Source organism: Dreissena polymorpha, chromosome 4 (assembly GCF_020536995.1).
Source record: "Dreissena polymorpha isolate Duluth1 chromosome 4, UMN_Dpol_1.0, whole genome shotgun sequence".
Classification (NCBI taxonomy): Eukaryota; Metazoa; Mollusca; class Bivalvia; order Myida; family Dreissenidae; genus Dreissena; species Dreissena polymorpha.
This window is the reverse complement of record NC_068358.1, coordinates 34,481,062-34,500,793: the sequence shown is the minus strand read 5'-3', so window position 1 is coordinate 34,500,793 and position 19,732 is coordinate 34,481,062. Positions and strand designations below refer to the sequence as shown.

At 33.5% G+C, this 19,732-nt stretch overlaps 1 protein-coding gene across 7 annotated transcripts in view; it reads right to left on the bottom strand.

The window, feature by feature from the left end:
• Positions 1–19,732, bottom strand: part of LOC127875966 (dual specificity mitogen-activated protein kinase kinase 5-like) — a 49,215-nt gene extending 29,483 nt beyond the window's left edge. For 2 of the 7 annotated variants that reach the window (XM_052420746.1, XM_052420748.1), the window contains exons 1-7: positions 16,491–16,649; positions 5,928–5,976; positions 5,641–5,708; positions 4,654–4,723; positions 4,129–4,169; positions 3,856–3,899; positions 2,202–2,666 (exon numbers count right to left, since the gene is read on the bottom strand). In XM_052420746.1, coding sequence (XP_052276706.1) covers positions 2,202–2,666; positions 3,856–3,899; positions 4,129–4,169; positions 4,654–4,723; positions 5,641–5,708; positions 5,928–5,976; positions 16,491–16,580 — 827 coding nt within the window. In that variant the 5' untranslated portion in view covers positions 16,581–16,649. Of the gene's footprint in view, positions 1–2,201; positions 2,667–3,855; positions 3,900–4,128; positions 4,170–4,653; positions 4,724–5,640; positions 5,709–5,927; positions 5,977–9,431; positions 9,578–13,044; positions 13,103–16,490; positions 16,650–18,066; positions 18,124–19,596 lie in introns of those variants that run through there. The other 5 variants (XM_052420747.1, XM_052420750.1, XM_052420752.1 and 2 more) reach the window with 5 other exon arrangements.

Genomic DNA, 19,732 nt, shown 5'->3' with positions numbered 1-19,732 from the left:
ACTGAATCTGATGCATTTTTATTTCAAAATTAAAATAACAGCAGTGCAGCTAATTTGCATCTCATAATTAACCATACGAACAGGCTACATCAACCATCAAAAGCCCCTAAAAAAAAACTGTACTTACTTCTATGCATATTGTCAAATACTGTGAAATGTTTTTGTTTGTGTGTACTTGTGTGCATGCATTTGCATGTATTAATCAAGAAGCTAGAAATGTGCCCCCCCCCCAACAACTCATTTTTAGACACAGACAATATAATATCCACTATTTATCACATGCCATACCCTGTTTCCCATGAAATACAAGAGCTTGTCACAGTAGTGCCGAATCCCTGCCGAAATGTGTTTTCTTGTATGACAACATTTGTTTTAGAGAGTAGAATAATATTTGTAAAACAAATAAAGGGAGATAATTCAAAAACTATGGCTGAAAGAGTTATGGTTCATGTTCACTGCAATTCTCCTAGTTGCCATCTGCTTATGTTTCTAGTTTCAAGTAAATCCATTCAGTAGATTAAGAGTTATGCTCCGGACAAAAATTTACTTTGTAATTAAAAAAAGGGAGATAATTCAAACACTAAGGTAAAAAGTGTTATGGTTCTTAGTCCCTGCACTTTTCCTAGTTGCCATCTGTTTATAATAAAAGTTTCAAGTAAATTCTTCAGAAGATTTAGAGTTATGCTCCGGAAAAAAAATTACTTTGAAGTTAAATAAAGGGAGATAATTCAAATACTAAGGTAGATAGAGTTATGGTTCTTAGTCACTGCACTTCTCCTACTTGTCATCTGTTTATTTTTCAAGTTTCAAGTAAATCCCATTAGTAGATTTTGAGTTATGTTCCGGACAAAAATTTACTTTGAAATTATATACAACGGAGTTAATTCAGAAACTAAGGTAGATAGAGTTATGGTTCTTAGTTACTGCACTTCTGCTACTTGCCATCTGTTTATATTTTAAGTTTCAAGTAAATCCCTTCAGTAGATTTAGAGTTATGCTCCGGACAAAAATTTACTTTAAAGTTATATAAAAGGGGGGATAATTCCATAACTAAGGTAGATAGAGTTATGGTTCTTGGTCACTGCACTTCTCCTAGTTGCCATCTGTTTATATTCTAAGTTTAAAGTAAATTCATTGAATAGATTTGGAGTTATGCTCTGGACAAAGTTTCGGACGGACGGACGGACGGGACCAATTTACTATACAGTATCCCATCCGAATTTTTTTTTCGGCAGGGATAATAACCATTACATATATTTTTATCTTACACATGCGTAATATACTTTTTAAGCGTTTTTATTGGCTTAGTTTTTGTTTATTGATCAATCGCACTTTGTTATTTTGCTGAAATGACTTTACAACGTCAAATGACATCACGAAATGTAAACAATATTCAGGATTTATCATTATGCTTGCGTAAATATTTATCTAATTTGCTCATTTAAAAGCATGTGATAAAAAAGATCCGACACTCGTTCTCATATCATACCTTTTTTTTTAACTCGTCCAGGAAATTTGTTGGTAAGCTTGCCAAAGGCTCGCTTACTAACAAAACTCTTTAACTCGTTTAATACAGTATGGTATGATATGACAACTCGTGCCAGATCCTATATATATTGTATATTGGACGAAAACTCTATCCGCCAAAATACTGCCAAAACTGGTGGCAATCAGAATTCCTTTCTTTACAATCATATACACATTAAGGTCATTGAAATGTAAAAGTTTAAATGAATTTTACCCAGAAGTTAAAAGGGACTTTTGAGAAAGAGAGATGTAAATGTTTTAGAAAGATCCACACACTTGTTAAAAAGGAGATGAAGGCATTAAGTTTTGGTATCTTATATTCTAAAGAGGCAAAATAGAAAAAGGGCCATGATTCTGTTAAAACATGTCACAGCCAAAATTCCTTTCCTAATGATCATCTACATATTAAGGTCATTCAACTTAAAAAGTCTGAGAACAATCAAACCAGTAGTTAAGGAGGTATTCATTGCACTAACTTTGGGATGTAAGCACATTTGTACGTACGTACATACACACATACTGGTACTTATCTATGGACAAATGCTTCCAATTCCATTGGGCATAAAAAACCTGTTTAACGGAATTGTCTTTGTTCCAGCCATTGGCTTAACTTACTTTCTGACCCACAAACTATGATTTTAATGTAATATTTTACGATATTAAACTTAACATACTTGTAGACTTCTCCTCCATTGCCGTGGCCAATCAATTCAACCTGCTGTAGATCATGCACATTTATTGTGCCACAAGTTAATATCTGCTTCAAACTGTCACTCTTTGACTGTCCTTGAAAACCAAGTTTTGTGTTTATGTGCTCATCATCAATTTGCATTTGATCAGAAAGGAGTAACTGAGCTGTATTCATTTGATTGTTCTCAAAAGCCTTTGCTTGAGTTCTATTGATCTGTTGGGGACTCTGATGAAGGGAAGCGGCTCCATATATTTGCATAGGGGACGGTTGCCGGCCTCCAATTGGATATTGTTGTGGACTAGCATGGAAAGGGGAAGCAGGCATTATATGTTGGTTCCCAGGTGAGGTGTGGACAGGTGATCTCATCATCTGTCCGTACTGCTGGGGACTCTGGCGGGTTGACTGGGGTACAGTCATGTTTGATTCTTGATCTTTGAAGAAAGGAGACCTACAATTAGTAATAAAACAAGCAAAGTCGTTGAATTGATATCCCCGACCAAATCAAGTTTGGTTATGGATGGGGGCAAGTCCCTTGATAAACAATGTCAATATAACATAATTAAAAACAGGGTGATTTTTTCATGAATTGCAATTCTCCTCATTAATATCTATACACCCATGAAGTTTTATGTTGAAATATTGTAGCGTATGTGAGATATAGCCTTGAAAAGTTACATCAATCAACAAACAACAAAGGGCAATAACTCTAAGTTAAGAAAGTTCAGGGTTATGGTTCTTGAGCATGGCACTTCTTCCCATTGATTTCTACACTACCAAGCAGTTTCAGGTTGGAATGTTGTATTGTATCTGAGATGTGGCCCTGAAAAGTTCCATCATTTATTATTTAAGAAAGTGAAGGGTTATTGTTCTTAATCATGGCGCTTCTCCCCATTAATATCAATATACCCATGTTTCATGTTGAAGTTTTGCATGATATCTAAGATATAGCCCTGAAAATTTACATCATTAAAACAAAAGCAAAGGGCAATAACTCTTATTAAAGAAAGTATAGGGTTATGGTTCTTGTGCACAACACTTCTCCACATGAATATCTATATACCTATTTAGTTTCATATTGATATCTTAAACAGATTCTGAGATATAGCCCTAAAGAGTTTTGTGACAGACAAACAGACTGGCTGACAGACGGACAACGCCAATTCTATATCCCACCGCCTTTGACAGGCAATTAAAAAGTAAAAATGATCCACCACTTTAAAAAATTCCATACATTCAATTCAAAAATAAAATAATTTACTGTTTTCATAAAATGTTCCTTTTTTATACATATTAGAAAAATCATGGTTCTCACATTAATTTTGAGTGTAGGTCTACACTATTTTTATCTTAAACTGCAACCACTCTAGCAGATTGAACTGTTAACTGGTGTTTGACAATATTCATTTTGTTTCCATCATAATAATGCTTAAGTTAATATTGGCTACTAGGCCCAGTAATGACTCAGCAGTAAATCCAAATATCTTAGTGCTAAAAATGCGGGCATTTAGATGTCATGCACGATGAAAAAACTAAACTTTACAATTTAATATGTTTCAAGAAATGCAACATGGAGTTTGGGATATGAAAATAATGCACAGTTATTTAACTACAAGTACCATCCAAAAATTATGACATACATTTGAACATCATTTGTTTTTGGTTTGCCAACTTCTGTTTTGATCTGAAAACAAAACAAGGAGAAACACTGTACCCAATTATGCGACAATATATTGTTTATTATGTCAAAGATACACATACTTGCTCTCACATATAAGTTTTGACTATGATATAATTAAACAATAATGTGTTCATAACCATTTTTTTACAAATTAAATGATTGATAGATGATACTCCAATGGATATACGTGTATAAACTTGCAGCAGTAACAAGTAATTAAAACACCACAAACCTTCAGATCATATTTATTTCTGTCTTTTGGAGTCTTTGCAACTGAAATTAAGAGATAAGACAATATACAATATACCAGTAAGAAATGTTATACAGGTATCGGATGACCGGGTGACTGAGGCGAAAATTGTGCCCATGGGGAGCAAACTTCGCTTTAAATTTATAATTTATATATTTGCATTTTTGCTGCTTTACTTAAAAATTATGCAATTTTAATTGCTAAATTATTTAAACAAGTAATAGGCTCAAATGAAAATAAGTACACAATTTTTTATGATTCTAATTTACCTACTTACTGTTGGTATTCAAAGTCTTTAGAACAATTAATAATGTGAGTAGAATAAAGCTACATCCAGCAGAAAATTTCAACAGTTGAGCAAACAACTGTATCAAATACAGTTAAGCTACATGTATTTAGTTTTACATTCAACTGGTTGAAATATATCCTTGTTACTAACTTCTACTTTGGCAAACCTTTGAGCTTCAGTTTAATTTTGAACTATACTGGGTAAGAAATGTTCATCACCTCTTGGATATATTACTATTGGTGGAGTTGTACCCTTTTCCAAGTCCTCTTCAGAAAATTCACACTCATACTGTAAATAAGCCAATTTTATGAGAAGATTAAAAACATATTTACATTATATTTATGTCTTTACATCTTAAAAAAAATATTTAGGAGAGCTCAAAACTAGTTTTATATTGTCCATAATATTAAAGATAACAAATGAAAAAAACTATTCACACAGCAAAGTGGGGAACTACGCATTCAAGGAAAATAACACTATTGAGCACACAAATTTTGAAAACAATATATTGTTAAAGCGAGATTATACGCTTTTGTCAAATATTTATGAATTTATATAAAATGTGTAAAAAACTTACTATATATGTATTTCAATATAAATTTAAATAAAAGTTAAGAAGAACATGTGTCGAAAATGCGAAAATAAGCCAGATATTTAATTCTGAAATCGAAAATGTCTGTACAGTCGAATCCGCCAGCATGTATATCATGCATGTACGATGTGAATCTTAATTTAGTTTAACAGTTCATTTTAAATTCCTGCAAGGATACCGGTATATATTTATACGACACATGAACCCTAACTCTTATCCTATCAAAAAGACGAATGCTTTGGTTATTGTAAGAAAATATGTACGAAATATCTTTCCCACAATCGGCTCGGGGCGCTAATTTGTCTATGCTGCATTTAATGAAATTCTACTAAATGTATAATTTTTCTTGCCTATTTTGTGTTATTGTAACATATTTTATCAATATATTACAATTTAACACATATAAAAAAATCATATAACCTTGCTTTAAAAAACAATCTTCATTTAAAGTGCTTTCAAAAAGTATCAATTGAAACCATTCCTTTAAAGTAAGACTAAATATAAGCATTGTTTAAGACCAACAATATTGCCTTTCCATGACATTCAATAACTTATTGCACTATAACAAACTGGTACATGTATGAACATAACACTTATAGTAACAGTTTTTTACCATTTGAAACATGGCTCTAAGTTCCTCATCACTTCTCACTGTAATTTTCTCTCCATCTTCATCAACATCTGCCATGAAAAGTAAACAAAACACAATGCAAAATATTCCATTAAAGTAAATTGTATTAATAAATGTCCATACGATTTGTGCAATTCAGGACTTGGCTGGCAGAAAATTAACACTTATGAAGCTCATAAGAAAACAACTGATTATAGGACACACAATTTCATGTAGACAAAAACAAGGACAATAAGTGTCACAAATTGTACTGTTGAAGGTCCACTTACATTGGAATGCTGTTGTTGTCACATCTGGAATAATCTTTGAAATAACCTCCTGAAACCACATGAGATACATCTCTTAGTGTAAGCAATACTTTTAGAGCTCTGGGCCAGTTTAAATGAAAAAGCTTTCGCCAAAATTAAGAGATCCTCCAGTGTTGCTGGAAGTTGCAATTGGTAAAGGCATGTAAAATCGCCGCTTTCAATCCAGGTGGTACTTTACGCTGTAATATGAGCCACCGCAAATGTTTTCTGGCCTTAATAAACACAAACATATCATGAATATGTCCCTTTCTCGCAATTTAAAACATCTGAACATATATTTTGTGATTGCAGAATAATAATATGGATCCAAGTTTCAAACACGTCATCTGCGCAACAAAATGTTTACATTTTGCAGAGGAAAATGCTGCAATATTCCCAACTTGAAAATATGCTAGATTATAAACCCCATAGAAAAACTGCAACAATTTATTGCTTGAAGTGTGTTTACAGTTTGTAATGATAGACCTATATTGACAATAACAGGGTCAAGAATTTGCTCTTATTCAGGTAAGAAACGTTGTGCATCGTACATGTATTTCTCCACAAAAGGAAAAGCAGTTTGATGTTGATGGTAACAAGTATTGCATTTCACTTTCATAGGTTATGTATTAATTTAGGTGGACTGAACTTGATTTTATGGACATGTGTGGGACATATTCTTTTACATGGTTTTTGCCTTTACCAGGAAGAAATTTGAGCTGTACACATGTTCTCATAAAAGCTTAAAGCATTCAAGAAAAACAACAAGGAACCCAGAGCATCTGTAGCTGGGAGTAAGATTATTGCATTTTATAAACAAGGGCTGTTTTTAAAACATGCATGCCCCCCATATGGGCTGTCAGTTGTAGTGGCAGCCATTGTGTGAATACGTTTTGTGTCACTGTAACCTTGACCTTTGACCTAGTGACCTGAAAATTAATAGGGGTCATCTGCCAGTCATGATCAATGTACCTATGAAGTTTCATGATCCTAGGCCTAATTATTTTTGAGTTATCATAAGGGAACCATTTTACTGTTTCGAGTCACTGTGAGCTTGACCTTTGACCTAGTGACCTCAAAATTAATAGGGGTCATCTGCCAGTCATTATCAATGTACCTATGAAGTTTTATGATCCTAGCTGTAAGCATTCTAGAGTTATCATCCGGAAACCATTTAACTATTTTGAGTCACTGTGACCTTGACCTTTGACCTAGTGACCTGAAAATCAATAGGGGTCATCTGCCAGTCATTATCAGAGTACCTATGAAGTTTCATGATCCTAGGCGTAAGCATTCTTGAGTTATCATCCAGAAACCATTTTACTGTTTCGAGTCAATGTGACCTTGACCTTTGACCTAGTGACCTGACAATCAATAGGGGTCATCTGCCAGTCATGATCAATGTTCCTATGAAGTTTCATGATCCTAGGCGTAAGCATTCTTGAGTTATCATCCGGAAACCATTTTACGGTTTCGAGTCACTGTGACTTTGACATAGTGACCTGAAAATCAATAGGGGTCATCTGCCAGTCATGATCAATTTACCTATGAAGTTTCATGATCTTAGGCGCAAGCATTCTTGAGTTATCATCCGGAAACCATTTTACTGTTTCGAGTCACTGTGACCTTGACCTTTGACCTAGTGACCTGAAAATCAATAGGGGTCTTCTGTCCAGTCCTGATAAATGTACCTTTGAAGTTTCATGATCTTAGGCGTAAGCATTCTTGAGTTATCATCCGGAAACCATTTTACTATTTCGAGTCACTGTGACCTTGACCTTTGACATAGTGACCTGAAAATCAATAGGGGTCTTCTGCCAGTCCTGATCAATGTACCTATGAAGTTTCATGATCCTAGGCCTAAGCGTTCTTGAGTTATCATCCGGAAACCATCTAGTGGACGGACCAACGGACCGACATGTGCAAAACAATATACCCCCTCTTCTTAAAATGGGGGCATAAAAACTAACTTAAACCATAATTCTTCTTGAATGATTTGAGCTTTTATGAGTAAACACATATACCTCAAAGTTATCCCTGATTACGGCTTATCTAATGTAACCAAATTATGTCTCACGTATGTCTGTAAAATTGAGTTCAATCAACCGAATACATTGTAAGAAACAAAATACATGTAATCATCAACATCAACTTGTGTATCACAAGTGGAGAAATACTCAAAACATAACCTCGATAAAAAAACATTCTCAAACAGAAAGCTGGTGTTTTAAATTGAAGATTCAGTCTATCTTACAGAGGTTCTGGATATAGTCATTGAATTTCGATTGGTCTATTAGACATGAGGAGGATTCCTGAAATAGTCAAAAGTGTATTTTCGAATTCGAAATACTTTGAGGTGTCCATTGCAAAAACCTACACATATTCATGAATTGTTGAGGTGATTTATATCATTATTATGCAAGAACACCATATCACTGAAGTTGTTTTAATTTGAGCAGAAGTTATATAATTATGATCTGTTTATAATTATTTTTGACAGAATATAGTCAATGTTGCTAATCTAAAAGATTAAAGTAGCGCCTGGATTTCAGGCGGCGAGTTTCCATGATAAAAGCCATGAGCGCTTCCACTTGCTTTCAAAAGTTGGATGTCCTGACTTCCAAGCCTTAAATTTTGGACATCCCAGATAATACAGTTGGAAGTCCCAATTTTATTTCAATTAATATTTAGTTAACCCTACCATATGTGTTGATCGCTGGATACATACATGTTCCAACTCTATGCATTACCCTATAATCCAGTATAATTGCGATTTCAATGTTCAAAACCAAGATATGACCAGTAATTGACATGAGTTTAAGAATTCTATAAACACAAACGTCCGCCATTTTACGCAAGCACATATGCAAAGTTAATTTTTGGATGGGATATTTCCCATTGAACATGCGTAAATCAAGTGACGTGATGTGCGAGCATCTAGCATTGTTCATATTTGCTTATAACAACCAATCAATGGGTGACTTTATTTCATTTATAATATGTAAATTTACATATTTTTCTATAGTTTCCATGGGTCAATACTATCTAATTGGGTGCATTAAGTCCGATGTATTTTGCATTCTAAAATACAACATGTACAGAGTTACACGTCTATATTTAGTTACAGCACATGGTGTGTTTTTACAAGCACCCTTTCCATGCGTGGAACTTGACTCTGTCAGCCAATATTGCACGCTCTTATTAAAACATGGGTTTTACATGGCATCATGTATAGTGAATGGTGCAGATGCATACAAAGGAACATAAATACATGTAATATTATCATGTGGCTGTAGAAAAATTGCATAATTCAGTTCTATAACAGGACATGATGAAATATACTTGTACTGAAATTACATTGTAACCGCTTAAAATGTGTAACGGCTATTGTTTTTACAACTTATTCGCCATAAATAATTAATTTGCATTTAACTTCTACTAATTAAGGAACATGTGACGATGATGTGTTGTTTAATAATTGCTTACAGTAAAAAGGTGTGATGATTATGTCCGACACTGTCTTTCATGTACTGTAGTTAATCGAGAATTTCTTGTGGTTTATCTGTGTCAGCAAACATGGATGTGTAATGTGTCTTTATTATTCGATACTCTGATATCTCTTATCAATGGGACACCTATTACACCATGTGGCTTTTATGGCGATTTAGCGCGGAGTTAACGGAGAGAATGACCAGATAAACTGTTGTCATTTGTATGTCCCGTGTATTAGAAAACAGTATACATGCGGATTATCGGACTTCCAAGTGACTTGCATCATTTGTAAAAAAGACGTACAACTGCCGTTTTGGGGCTTATTTAACCCGGACGTCCATCAACCAAAGCACCTGTCATAATCAGTTACAAATCCCAGCAACCCGGAGAGTCAATAGCTAGGAGTTTGATTTTTGCAACTATTATAATTACTTTCATACACGATCACGATTTTAATATATGATTACTTCATTAAGCATTTAAGCGAAGATTCAAACATGTTTAAGACGTACGGTACATGTAATAAAGTAAATGGTAATATAAAAGAATACATCATCAAAATATATATTTTATTATTTAACACATTTTAAATATTGGTATTTCTGGTAGACAAAATTAAATTAAAAACGAACATAAATGTTTTACATAAAGACAATCTGGAAATAAATAACATTACATAATAAGATGCATAATATGACGTTCAGTATCGGACCGTGTTTAAAAGTTTAAAACATGTGCTGATCGCAAACGACAATTAAGACAACAGCTTTGAAGTCACAATCCTATAAATAATCACAGCATAAGAGAATAATAATACCGCTAACTATACGGTTAATACTTTTTTGTGATTCTTACTTTTCAGGACAGTACATTTTAAAGCGCTATTTTACCAGATTTTTTCCCTATTTTCACTTATCTGGTGTCACTTCGATCAATCATTTTTATGACCGGATCAAGGTAATAAAACTTTGCAGATAAATCCCTTAGGGTAATAGCCCATTACATTTGCGTAATTGGATTAAAAAACACGTATACCGGTATTAAACAATGGTTTCACACCTGACAGATAACTGTGACAAATACTTTAAACTCCAAAAAAAGTAATGCACCCCTTTATTTATACAAACAGTTGAAGGCGTTTGACAACGACTGACTAATAAACAAAGAAATCATAGGTTGCATATTTTGTTTATTTTAAAGTAACTTTCTGTACTGTACAAGAATAAATGATGTGAAATTATTTCTACTAAAATGCAAATAAATTAAAAAGTAAATTTAAAATGTGAAAGTCTCAGAATATTGTTCTCAACTATTCATTACATGATGCTACAGTACAGCCAACGCGGAACAAACGTATTTCGCGATCCGCGGCGGCAAGGCGAAATGAGTCGATGCAGCATCAGTCGTTGAAGCCGCATCAGTATGCGGCGGCAAGTCGCATTTCGCCGCGAAGCTTCGCATCTGTCCGCCGAGGCATGCTGCGATCCGCGACATGATGCCGAGTCGATGCGCATCATAAAATAACAAATATTTTTAAAATTATTAGTTACATGTAGTTAACAAATTTTGAAAGAACAATAATAATAATAATTAAAATTATAATAAATTTATTGTGCGCGGATTGTATAAGCATATACATGTAAGCATAGTTAATGTGTCTGACCAATTAAGTTTGTTTCCCGCCCGTAGTGTATGTATTTCACACATAAACAAGGTCACGTAATTATGTTATCGCACATACAAAGGGGTCAAGGCTCCAGCATATGGTGGATTTATAAATTAATTGCATGTTGATTTTGCTATTATATTTAAGCTGAGAAAATTAGCATGTTTGAAGCCACATCAATAATCAAGATGGTGAAGACGTATTTGATATTATCAGCTAATTATAACTATTGTTTGAATATGCTTACATAAACACGTTTTATTTTGTTCATATTATACAGTTAATATCGCTACTAATTACCCTGATAATCCCGTATATTCCAGTTTTAAAGCAAATGCTGGTAAATATTTACAATACACAAACATTCTCCATATTTCTTTAAGTATCAACTACATTTTGGCATTTGTTATTATTTAAAGAGATGATGAAATAACGTCTAATCGGGGCGGGTTTTTTTTCCACTGAACACGCAATATACGCCTGACGTAATGTTCATGTATTTATACACCCACACTTTCCAAACGACGTTCTACATGTCTGCATAATTTTCGCGCACTTTTTATGAAACAAAGGATATTTTAGCACTGTTTATTTGACGCTAGAATTTGCCAAAGGTCGCGTTAGCATTAAAATTCGGAAGTGTGTTTCGGATTACAAATTTAATAATGATATTTTGATAATCGCACGAAACATTAACAGTTGCGCGTAATTAATTAAATGATAATTTGTTAAAGTGTATTACGTGTCATATCGCTTATTAAAAATTGAAAATAATATTTATGAAACCAGCAGTAAATCTTGATTTCTACGCTACACATACATGCATGTACATGTCGGTGGATATCTTTTTCCTCGCTCCGCAGCGTACGTATACGGCGGATTTACTCCGTGAAAGTACGCGAGGTTAATACAGACTCGGCGTCAGTTGCGAGGATCGATGCCGAGTGCCACGGCAATACGCCGCGTGAACACACGATTCAGCCGCCGCGTACTAATAATCTGGCCGCGGATTATGTTTGTGCCTCGTTGGCTGTACTGTAGTTTAAGAAAAGATGTAATTAAAAAATTGGCTAAGTTTTGTTCAATGCTTTTTCAGTTGTTTTTTATACAACCTGCATTGACCGTTCATTTTCTTGTAATAATTATTTTGAAAGCTAATCTCATTAAAAATTATAATTTATTAATGATTTTAGTTATAATTATATACACATAAACATGCATATTTTTGCCCATATTGCTGATCTATACCGGTCATCTGGAGTATACGGCGTGGTATTTTACATGCACATGATATTTGTCGTTAATACAATGAACGTTCCAATCTGATCGTCACCCATTTGCTATGCTGGTTTTGGTTTCTTGAAATAATAAACTTCATTACAAATAAATAAAATAGTATTGGTTATGTATTATTGATATGTATTTCTTACTAACATGTTGAATACATACTGTTTTCGTATATTTGTTCAATGTTTTCGGGCGTACATTTTACTGTTTTCGTATTTTAAAAAAACTGAATGTGGATTTTTTTAATTTAAATAAATTTTATTAAAAAGTTATAACATATATGTTGAAATATCTTTAAACTTCTATTCTTATTTAAACCAGGCATAGTAAAAAGCGCTGTTTTCGTCTAAATATTCACTGTTTTCATATAATAAAACACTGTTTTTGGTACATGTTACTGTTTTCGCGAAAACAGTACTGTTTTCGGTATCTAGTCATACCGGTAAAATATAGTTGCAATAATCCAACTCCCAGTTATTGACCCTCCGGGTCCTGGGAGTTGCAACTGGTTTCGCGATTTACCATAGCAAAATCACCGCCTGAAATCCGAGCGGTCATTTATTGGTAAAATTAGCAACATAAACTATTTTCTGGCATGAATAAACACAAATAGATCGTCAATATATCTATAATGAGCAAATTAAGATATCTTACATGATATGGTGTGCTCGCAGAAGAAAGATTTTAAACAAAGTTTCAAACACGTCAATCGTAAATGTAAATGTCAACTTGTTTGCATATGGAACAGTTTTTATTAACCAAAAGAAAAATTAAAGGAACGCACGCGGTGAGTTTACAACAACATGTACCAATAAACGGTTTACCTATGCTTTTCTCCGAACATACAATTTATGTTTTTAAGAAAGGTTATTTTCAAATATTAAATATTTGTTTCAAATGGACAGAAATTTTATATATAATTTGTTCAAATTTTACTTAATACTTATGTTAATTGTATATGAATAGCGGTCAGATCTGCCGTAAGGGAATTATAATACAACATCTACAGCAGCAACATGTATTAGCTCTAAAGCATACAATTGCTTTAAGCCATATACAAAATAGAAAATAACAAAAGTGTAATGCATGGACTATAAGAATTGTGATTTCCCCAGGCGATTTTAGCCCAGCGGTCTAAAATGCGAGCTTGAAATTCTCACAAGCGCTTGCTGTCTGCTTTCGGCCAATGTTCAATCAAAACATGCACGCTCTTATCAGCGGTTTGTGCATAAGGGGCTTAGATAACATGTATGAGCGATTTACGGGTCGTTTATAGGGGATCAATTATGGTGTTTGTCCCTAATAATGGCCGATAAGGATCTATTATTACCGGTACATGTGGAGTAAGAGCAATTAAAGATATGCTCAAATTGTTTGTTTGTTCTATTTTAATAGTTTAAACCTATTTATTGTAGCTCGATTGCATCGAAAGCCGTAGGCTTATATAAACGCTCTTGAGTCCGTTTCCTAGGACTAGAACCAGTACTTGGTGTCTTTTGGGGGAGATCGAAGGAACGCTCACAGTGGGGTTTTAACCCGTGACTTCCCGATCTCTAGGTGGACACCATATCCACTACGCCACAGTGATCTTTTAAATATTTTATTTTTTTACGACTATTGCAGAAAATAAAAAGTATAAAAAACTTGCTTCAAAAACAAACCGTAACTGATGTGTGTTGCGGTTGTGCGTAATTTAAGTTATAAATACAATTAATTGGAATCAAACGTCTTATTTGATTGCTCTCGACCATTTACAGTAACATTACTTCTCAAAATCATAGAACATTTCATACAAATGTTCGTAAAATAAACTTAACCAATTAAAAATCAGTGTTCTTTATGGCATTTGCCGAAAGTTCAACGCCAGATGTGGACTGGTAAAATAGATGTTTGTAGATACAAAATGCTCGTTTTCATTATTGTTTTGCATATCTATTCATACGACACATGTACACTAAAATGGTATTCAAGTGTCGTATGAATAGATATATTCGCAGGAATTAATTGTGGCCACAAATAAATAAACACGAGCATTTTGTATCAGTTCTACAAAAATCTATGTAATCATATCACATCTAGCGTTGAAATTTTGGATATTGCTTTAAGGAACACTGATTGTTAAGGTGTTAACTTTATTTTACGAAAAACTTAACGAAATTTTCGTTGATTTTGAGCTTTATAGAGACTTTAAAATGTGTTCAAATTATTTTCTTAACGCCGACTATAGCTTAACAGTACCAATATTTAATATATTCAGATCCAATAGATATATAGTTTCTTTCATATTAACGAAATTCGCTATATACCTGTAACACATTTTTCTTTAGTCTTTGTGCATGACAGAATACAATCTAATAAACGACCAGTAGTTGGAAGCAAGATTTTCCATGGGTCACAGAAAGTTTTTCAATATTATTTTTGCTTTCTGTTTATTTTGGTTGTTATTTAATATTATAATATATGACTTAAATGAAATGAACTGAGGACAAATACATAAATATTAAAAGAAATGTTGTGATTTGGTAGCTCCAAAGTAGTGTGGATTTTGATTTATAACATTTAGAAAGTATATAAAGAATTCGACACCAACCGCCTGTCGCAGTGCCTGACCAAATTCCTGGGGAAATGCCAGTATATATATATTATTCGCTTGTTATTCTTGTTTGTTTATCATAACATTTTAATTGCACAGCAACTGGAACAACGCTGACAAAGATCACACTCACATACAGAACAATTCTTTAAAACGCAACCTTCCCTAAGGCATAACACACTTTCACCCATCTCTTTAGTCAACAAAGTCTTTACTACAGACAGCCTTAAGCACTCAACACTCTTAAACGTCTCTCTCAGTCAACTGTCTCCCACTAACGAACGACCATACGGATAGACAACGGCAAGGGACGGGTTCTATATGCTTTTATTTTAATATGTATTTCAATATTTACACACATTATCAAAGCTTTACAATATGTACACTAGGAGACATACATCTATACACTGTTATTTTAATATTTATTTCATAATCACACACAGTATCAAGCTTTACAATATGTACATAAGTAGGCATACATCTATATACGTTTATACTAATATTTATTTCATTCCGTTAATTAATTAAGTACTTAATTGTATAGCATGAAAAAATAAAATATTTATTAAGTATTCCATACTACAGCCTTATCTCTAGGCAACCCCTTTCAGTAATAGCTTTATCTACCCCTCGATAATCAGTACCCTCATCAGCTCTGAAATGGCCTATTGCCTTATCAAAGACATTCGCACGTGTTAACCCCTTTGTCAATGCACCGCAGAGTACATAACAGGGCGGTAGACTTGCTAAGCATGTAAGAACACCCGACACTACATCCAGATTTTTTCCGGATTTTCAGTTCAATTAGCATACAGCGCAATAACTGTTTATACAATGCCGTATCTAAAAGCACGGACTCTGCCACTAATCCGATCGCAGCGAGAATACAGTAATAAGAATGTGTCATAATTCAAACTACACTGTTATGCGGCGCAATACAATTTCAACTGCTACCACAAGACATCGTCAGATACTACAGTTAAAACAATTTGTGCAGTGTAACCTTTTCTTTTGCTTTGTTCAAATCGACAATTCACAACTTCCGCCATGAACGATTTGTTATCAAGTTTATGTTTTGAGCATTTCTCAACAAAATACACGCACATTGATGTCGATTGCAACAGGTATTGTGTTTGTAACAATGTATTAGGTTGATTTAACTCGATTTAATGTACATATGTGAGACATTATTTTTTTACATTGAATTTAATTTTAACAAGAAGAACTATGAGCTGTACGTATGTACTCATAAAAGCTCAGAGCATTCAAGAAGAACTACGGTAAAATAGGGCTGTAAAATATACTGTCCGAATAATTGGAGTCGTTAATTATGAACAAGAAAAACTTATGGCCGAAAATAAAGAGCCACGGAAAATAATTTTCTTGGCTAAAAAAGTGGGTGTCCGAACATTTTTGTTAGAGTGTCCGAAAACTTGGAGTTATGACGGTAAGTTCAACCACAGTAAAAAGTAGCGGACAATTACACAGAAAAATATAATATGTATACAAGGACGTTGAGGAATGTAACTTCCGCTGGATTGACACTCCAGTCTATTTCCTGCTCTTGTTCAGTCCGTATTCTTAGCGTAAATTTCATTGTAAAATTTGACAGTAAACTTCCATGGGCGCGGACATTTTGACAAGAACAACAGCTGCAGCCAAGTCATAGCGGTTCAAAGTCAAAGCGGTCAAATTATAGAAGTGTGGTTAGTTGAATGCAAACTACTCGCAGTGGTTATTTTCCCCGTGATAGCCACTGCATCCTCATGTAAAACAGAGAGGAATGCATTATTAGTTTATATCTGTTTAAATGATATACGTGTAAATCCCTTTATTAAAATTCAACGTTATAAACAAATATAATCGTTTACGGTACAATAATAATATTGATATTTTTGCATGTCTCATATGCAAGTGGCTGTATCTTATAAATGCTTTACAATTAACATTATGGCATGTATAATAATAATATTCTTAAATGGAATGTTGTTGTTGTTTAATGTTTTGAACTGTTTTGTTTGGGATTTAAATCAGGAATGTACAACGAAATTAGCGATATACATCGCATTATAGGGAAAAGAAAATATTCGTCATACGAGTGTTGTAAAGGGATTAATCAACTTCCTACTTCGTCAAAGTTTACACTTTCCTAAGTTAAATCCACATGCCACAACGAAATACAATTGGATTTCACTTAGGAAATTCATGGCCGCGTTAGTTTTGTACACACGTTACTGACAATGCTTATTGCAAGTCTATAAAAATCCCGGGGGGGGGGCGGGGGGCGGGGGGGGGGGGGTAACTTCCCAAATCTTAGGGTAGGGGTGTCCCGCTGAGACTTCCGAAATGTGACCCATTTTTATACCGGAACTCTGATAAAGTAGACCCATTTTGATACTAAATTTTGTGGATTCTTATTGAAATTATCGAAAGTTTACACCTACATTTTCAAACTATATATTTAACAGTGTCGAGACGATCAAGTTTATTCATTGCAAGCGAGATTTAAATGAATAAATGTATCTCTCGCAGCTTATAGGGAAAAACTAGCAATTATTTTGAAAGACTGCATACTAGACTGACATTCGTGAAGTAATTGATAGTTCGTAAATTTATAAACGTCGTATGTGGTGGAAACTGATCGAATAATAACCCTATAAACAGATTTGGCAATTTTTGTAAAAGCAAACAGAGCAAACAACTTGCTTTGGTCAACAGAGTGGTCATTCAGTCACCTATTTAGTTAATTTTTAACAAAAAGTTTAAAGCCGAATTCGAACTGAAATCGAAACAAAAACAACATTATACAGAATCCTAGTCGACATTGATTAAGGCTCGATTTTGTATTTATAAAACCCTACTACGTTTTAACTGTAAGTATTCACTCCAAACATAAGGGAGATGAGCGGTGAGTAAACGTTTTTCAATGTTTCACCATAATACATCAAGATCAAGATCAAGATAAATTCTTCTATATACCAGGGGATTTTAATGTTTTGTCTATAAATAACTTATTATATTTTTAAATTCAGTGACAAATCCATGTAAACACTATTACGAAATCCAAATACTAGGAAATATACCTTGTTTCGATTTCACAATGAAAGTTGTCAGCCATGTTCTGTATGTGATAAGAAAATTTTAATGACCGGCTATTTACCTAAATACAAAAAAACGGTAACTACATGTATTGCACGTTTAAATTAAGAATATAGTATTTAGATTGTGGAATTCCACTCGATTATTTTAGATAAAGGAAGTTGGTTCAAATTAACATCTGAAACCCTGTAAAGGTCTTTATATTATTTAAATATAATGAGTAATACGAGTATTTATTATTTATTTTTTGATTGAATACAAATACTAGTTCTCAGTACAATACACACTTACAATTTGCCTTACTTTTGAATTCCAATGTAAGGCACGCACTATTCATGGTGGGTTACCAAAACATTTCCCTTTTTAAATATATTTTATTTTAATGCTCTTTTATGTCAAACAAAAAAACAGTAAAGATCGATATGGATTATTAGTTTAAATATAATATGATTAACGCTATGCAATTCCCTATATTAATAGTCGTGGTTATATAATACGTGGTATCAATTACGGTACAGTCAACCTAAATTTAAAAATGACTTATTAAAATAATGTACAATTATACTATATGTGAACGAAGAGCGCATACCAGCTAAAACAACTGACTATAACAGAGAAATTTTTGCAATAGTGTCTATTGCTAGCGACTTATCTTATTTCGCCCTTAAATATAGCTTATGGCATAGATATGATTATACCAGATACGCTTGATGTTGTTGTTAAAAGAAGAAATCCACTAAAACGGATAGCGATATGTATACATGATGGGAGACACGATGGCTTAACAGAGATCAACGGTCCAAAACACTTCAGTATAGAAGAATGCAATATTTAATTAAAAGACAGATGCGACTGAAATATTTATTTAAAAAAATATGAGAACTGTTGAAATGATAAAATATCGACTATTGATTTCGAACCATTTAATGCAAACCGTCACCGAAAGCGTTTGTACTTCTTCAGTACGTATTTACGATCAAGCCACCAAACCTTTTATTTTGTATAACGCAATCTTACTTCTCATTCACAAAAATGTCGATTTTAATAGGTCTTTAAGAGCCACATATACTGGTATTTTTATTACAAATGTACCGTTCAAAACTGACATAATTGCACCATATCAACTGATTACTTTACTCAATGTTTACACTTTCCAAAGAAAATTCCAAATCCAACAACTTCATAAATTGGGTTTTATTTTTGGAAATTCATGACTTGATATTACTTGATTCACGCGCTACTAACAATGTTTTTCCCAAGTCTGTTCAAATGGGGAAATATAGTTTAGAAGTGCGTCTTTTAAATAACTGTACTACAGTCAAAGAGAGATGAAACGTGTAAGTCTAAGCTTGCATATGACATTTTCAATCGTTAGTAAAGTAACAACTATTGTTTCTAGATTCTGAGTGTAATTAAAAGCGAAAGTTGACAATGACATTTCAACCTTCGTATTTCACAGCGACCAGATGACGGAGTATATTTATCGTAAGTGGAATTTCAATAAATCAACATACCTCGCGCTGCATATACAGAAAAAAGTTCGTTGTAAAGGCTTCAAATTACACTCATAATTATAATATATGATTTTATTATAGCTAACTAATTGTGACACTAACAGATCGTTTAAATATTTATAAACGTCACTTAATT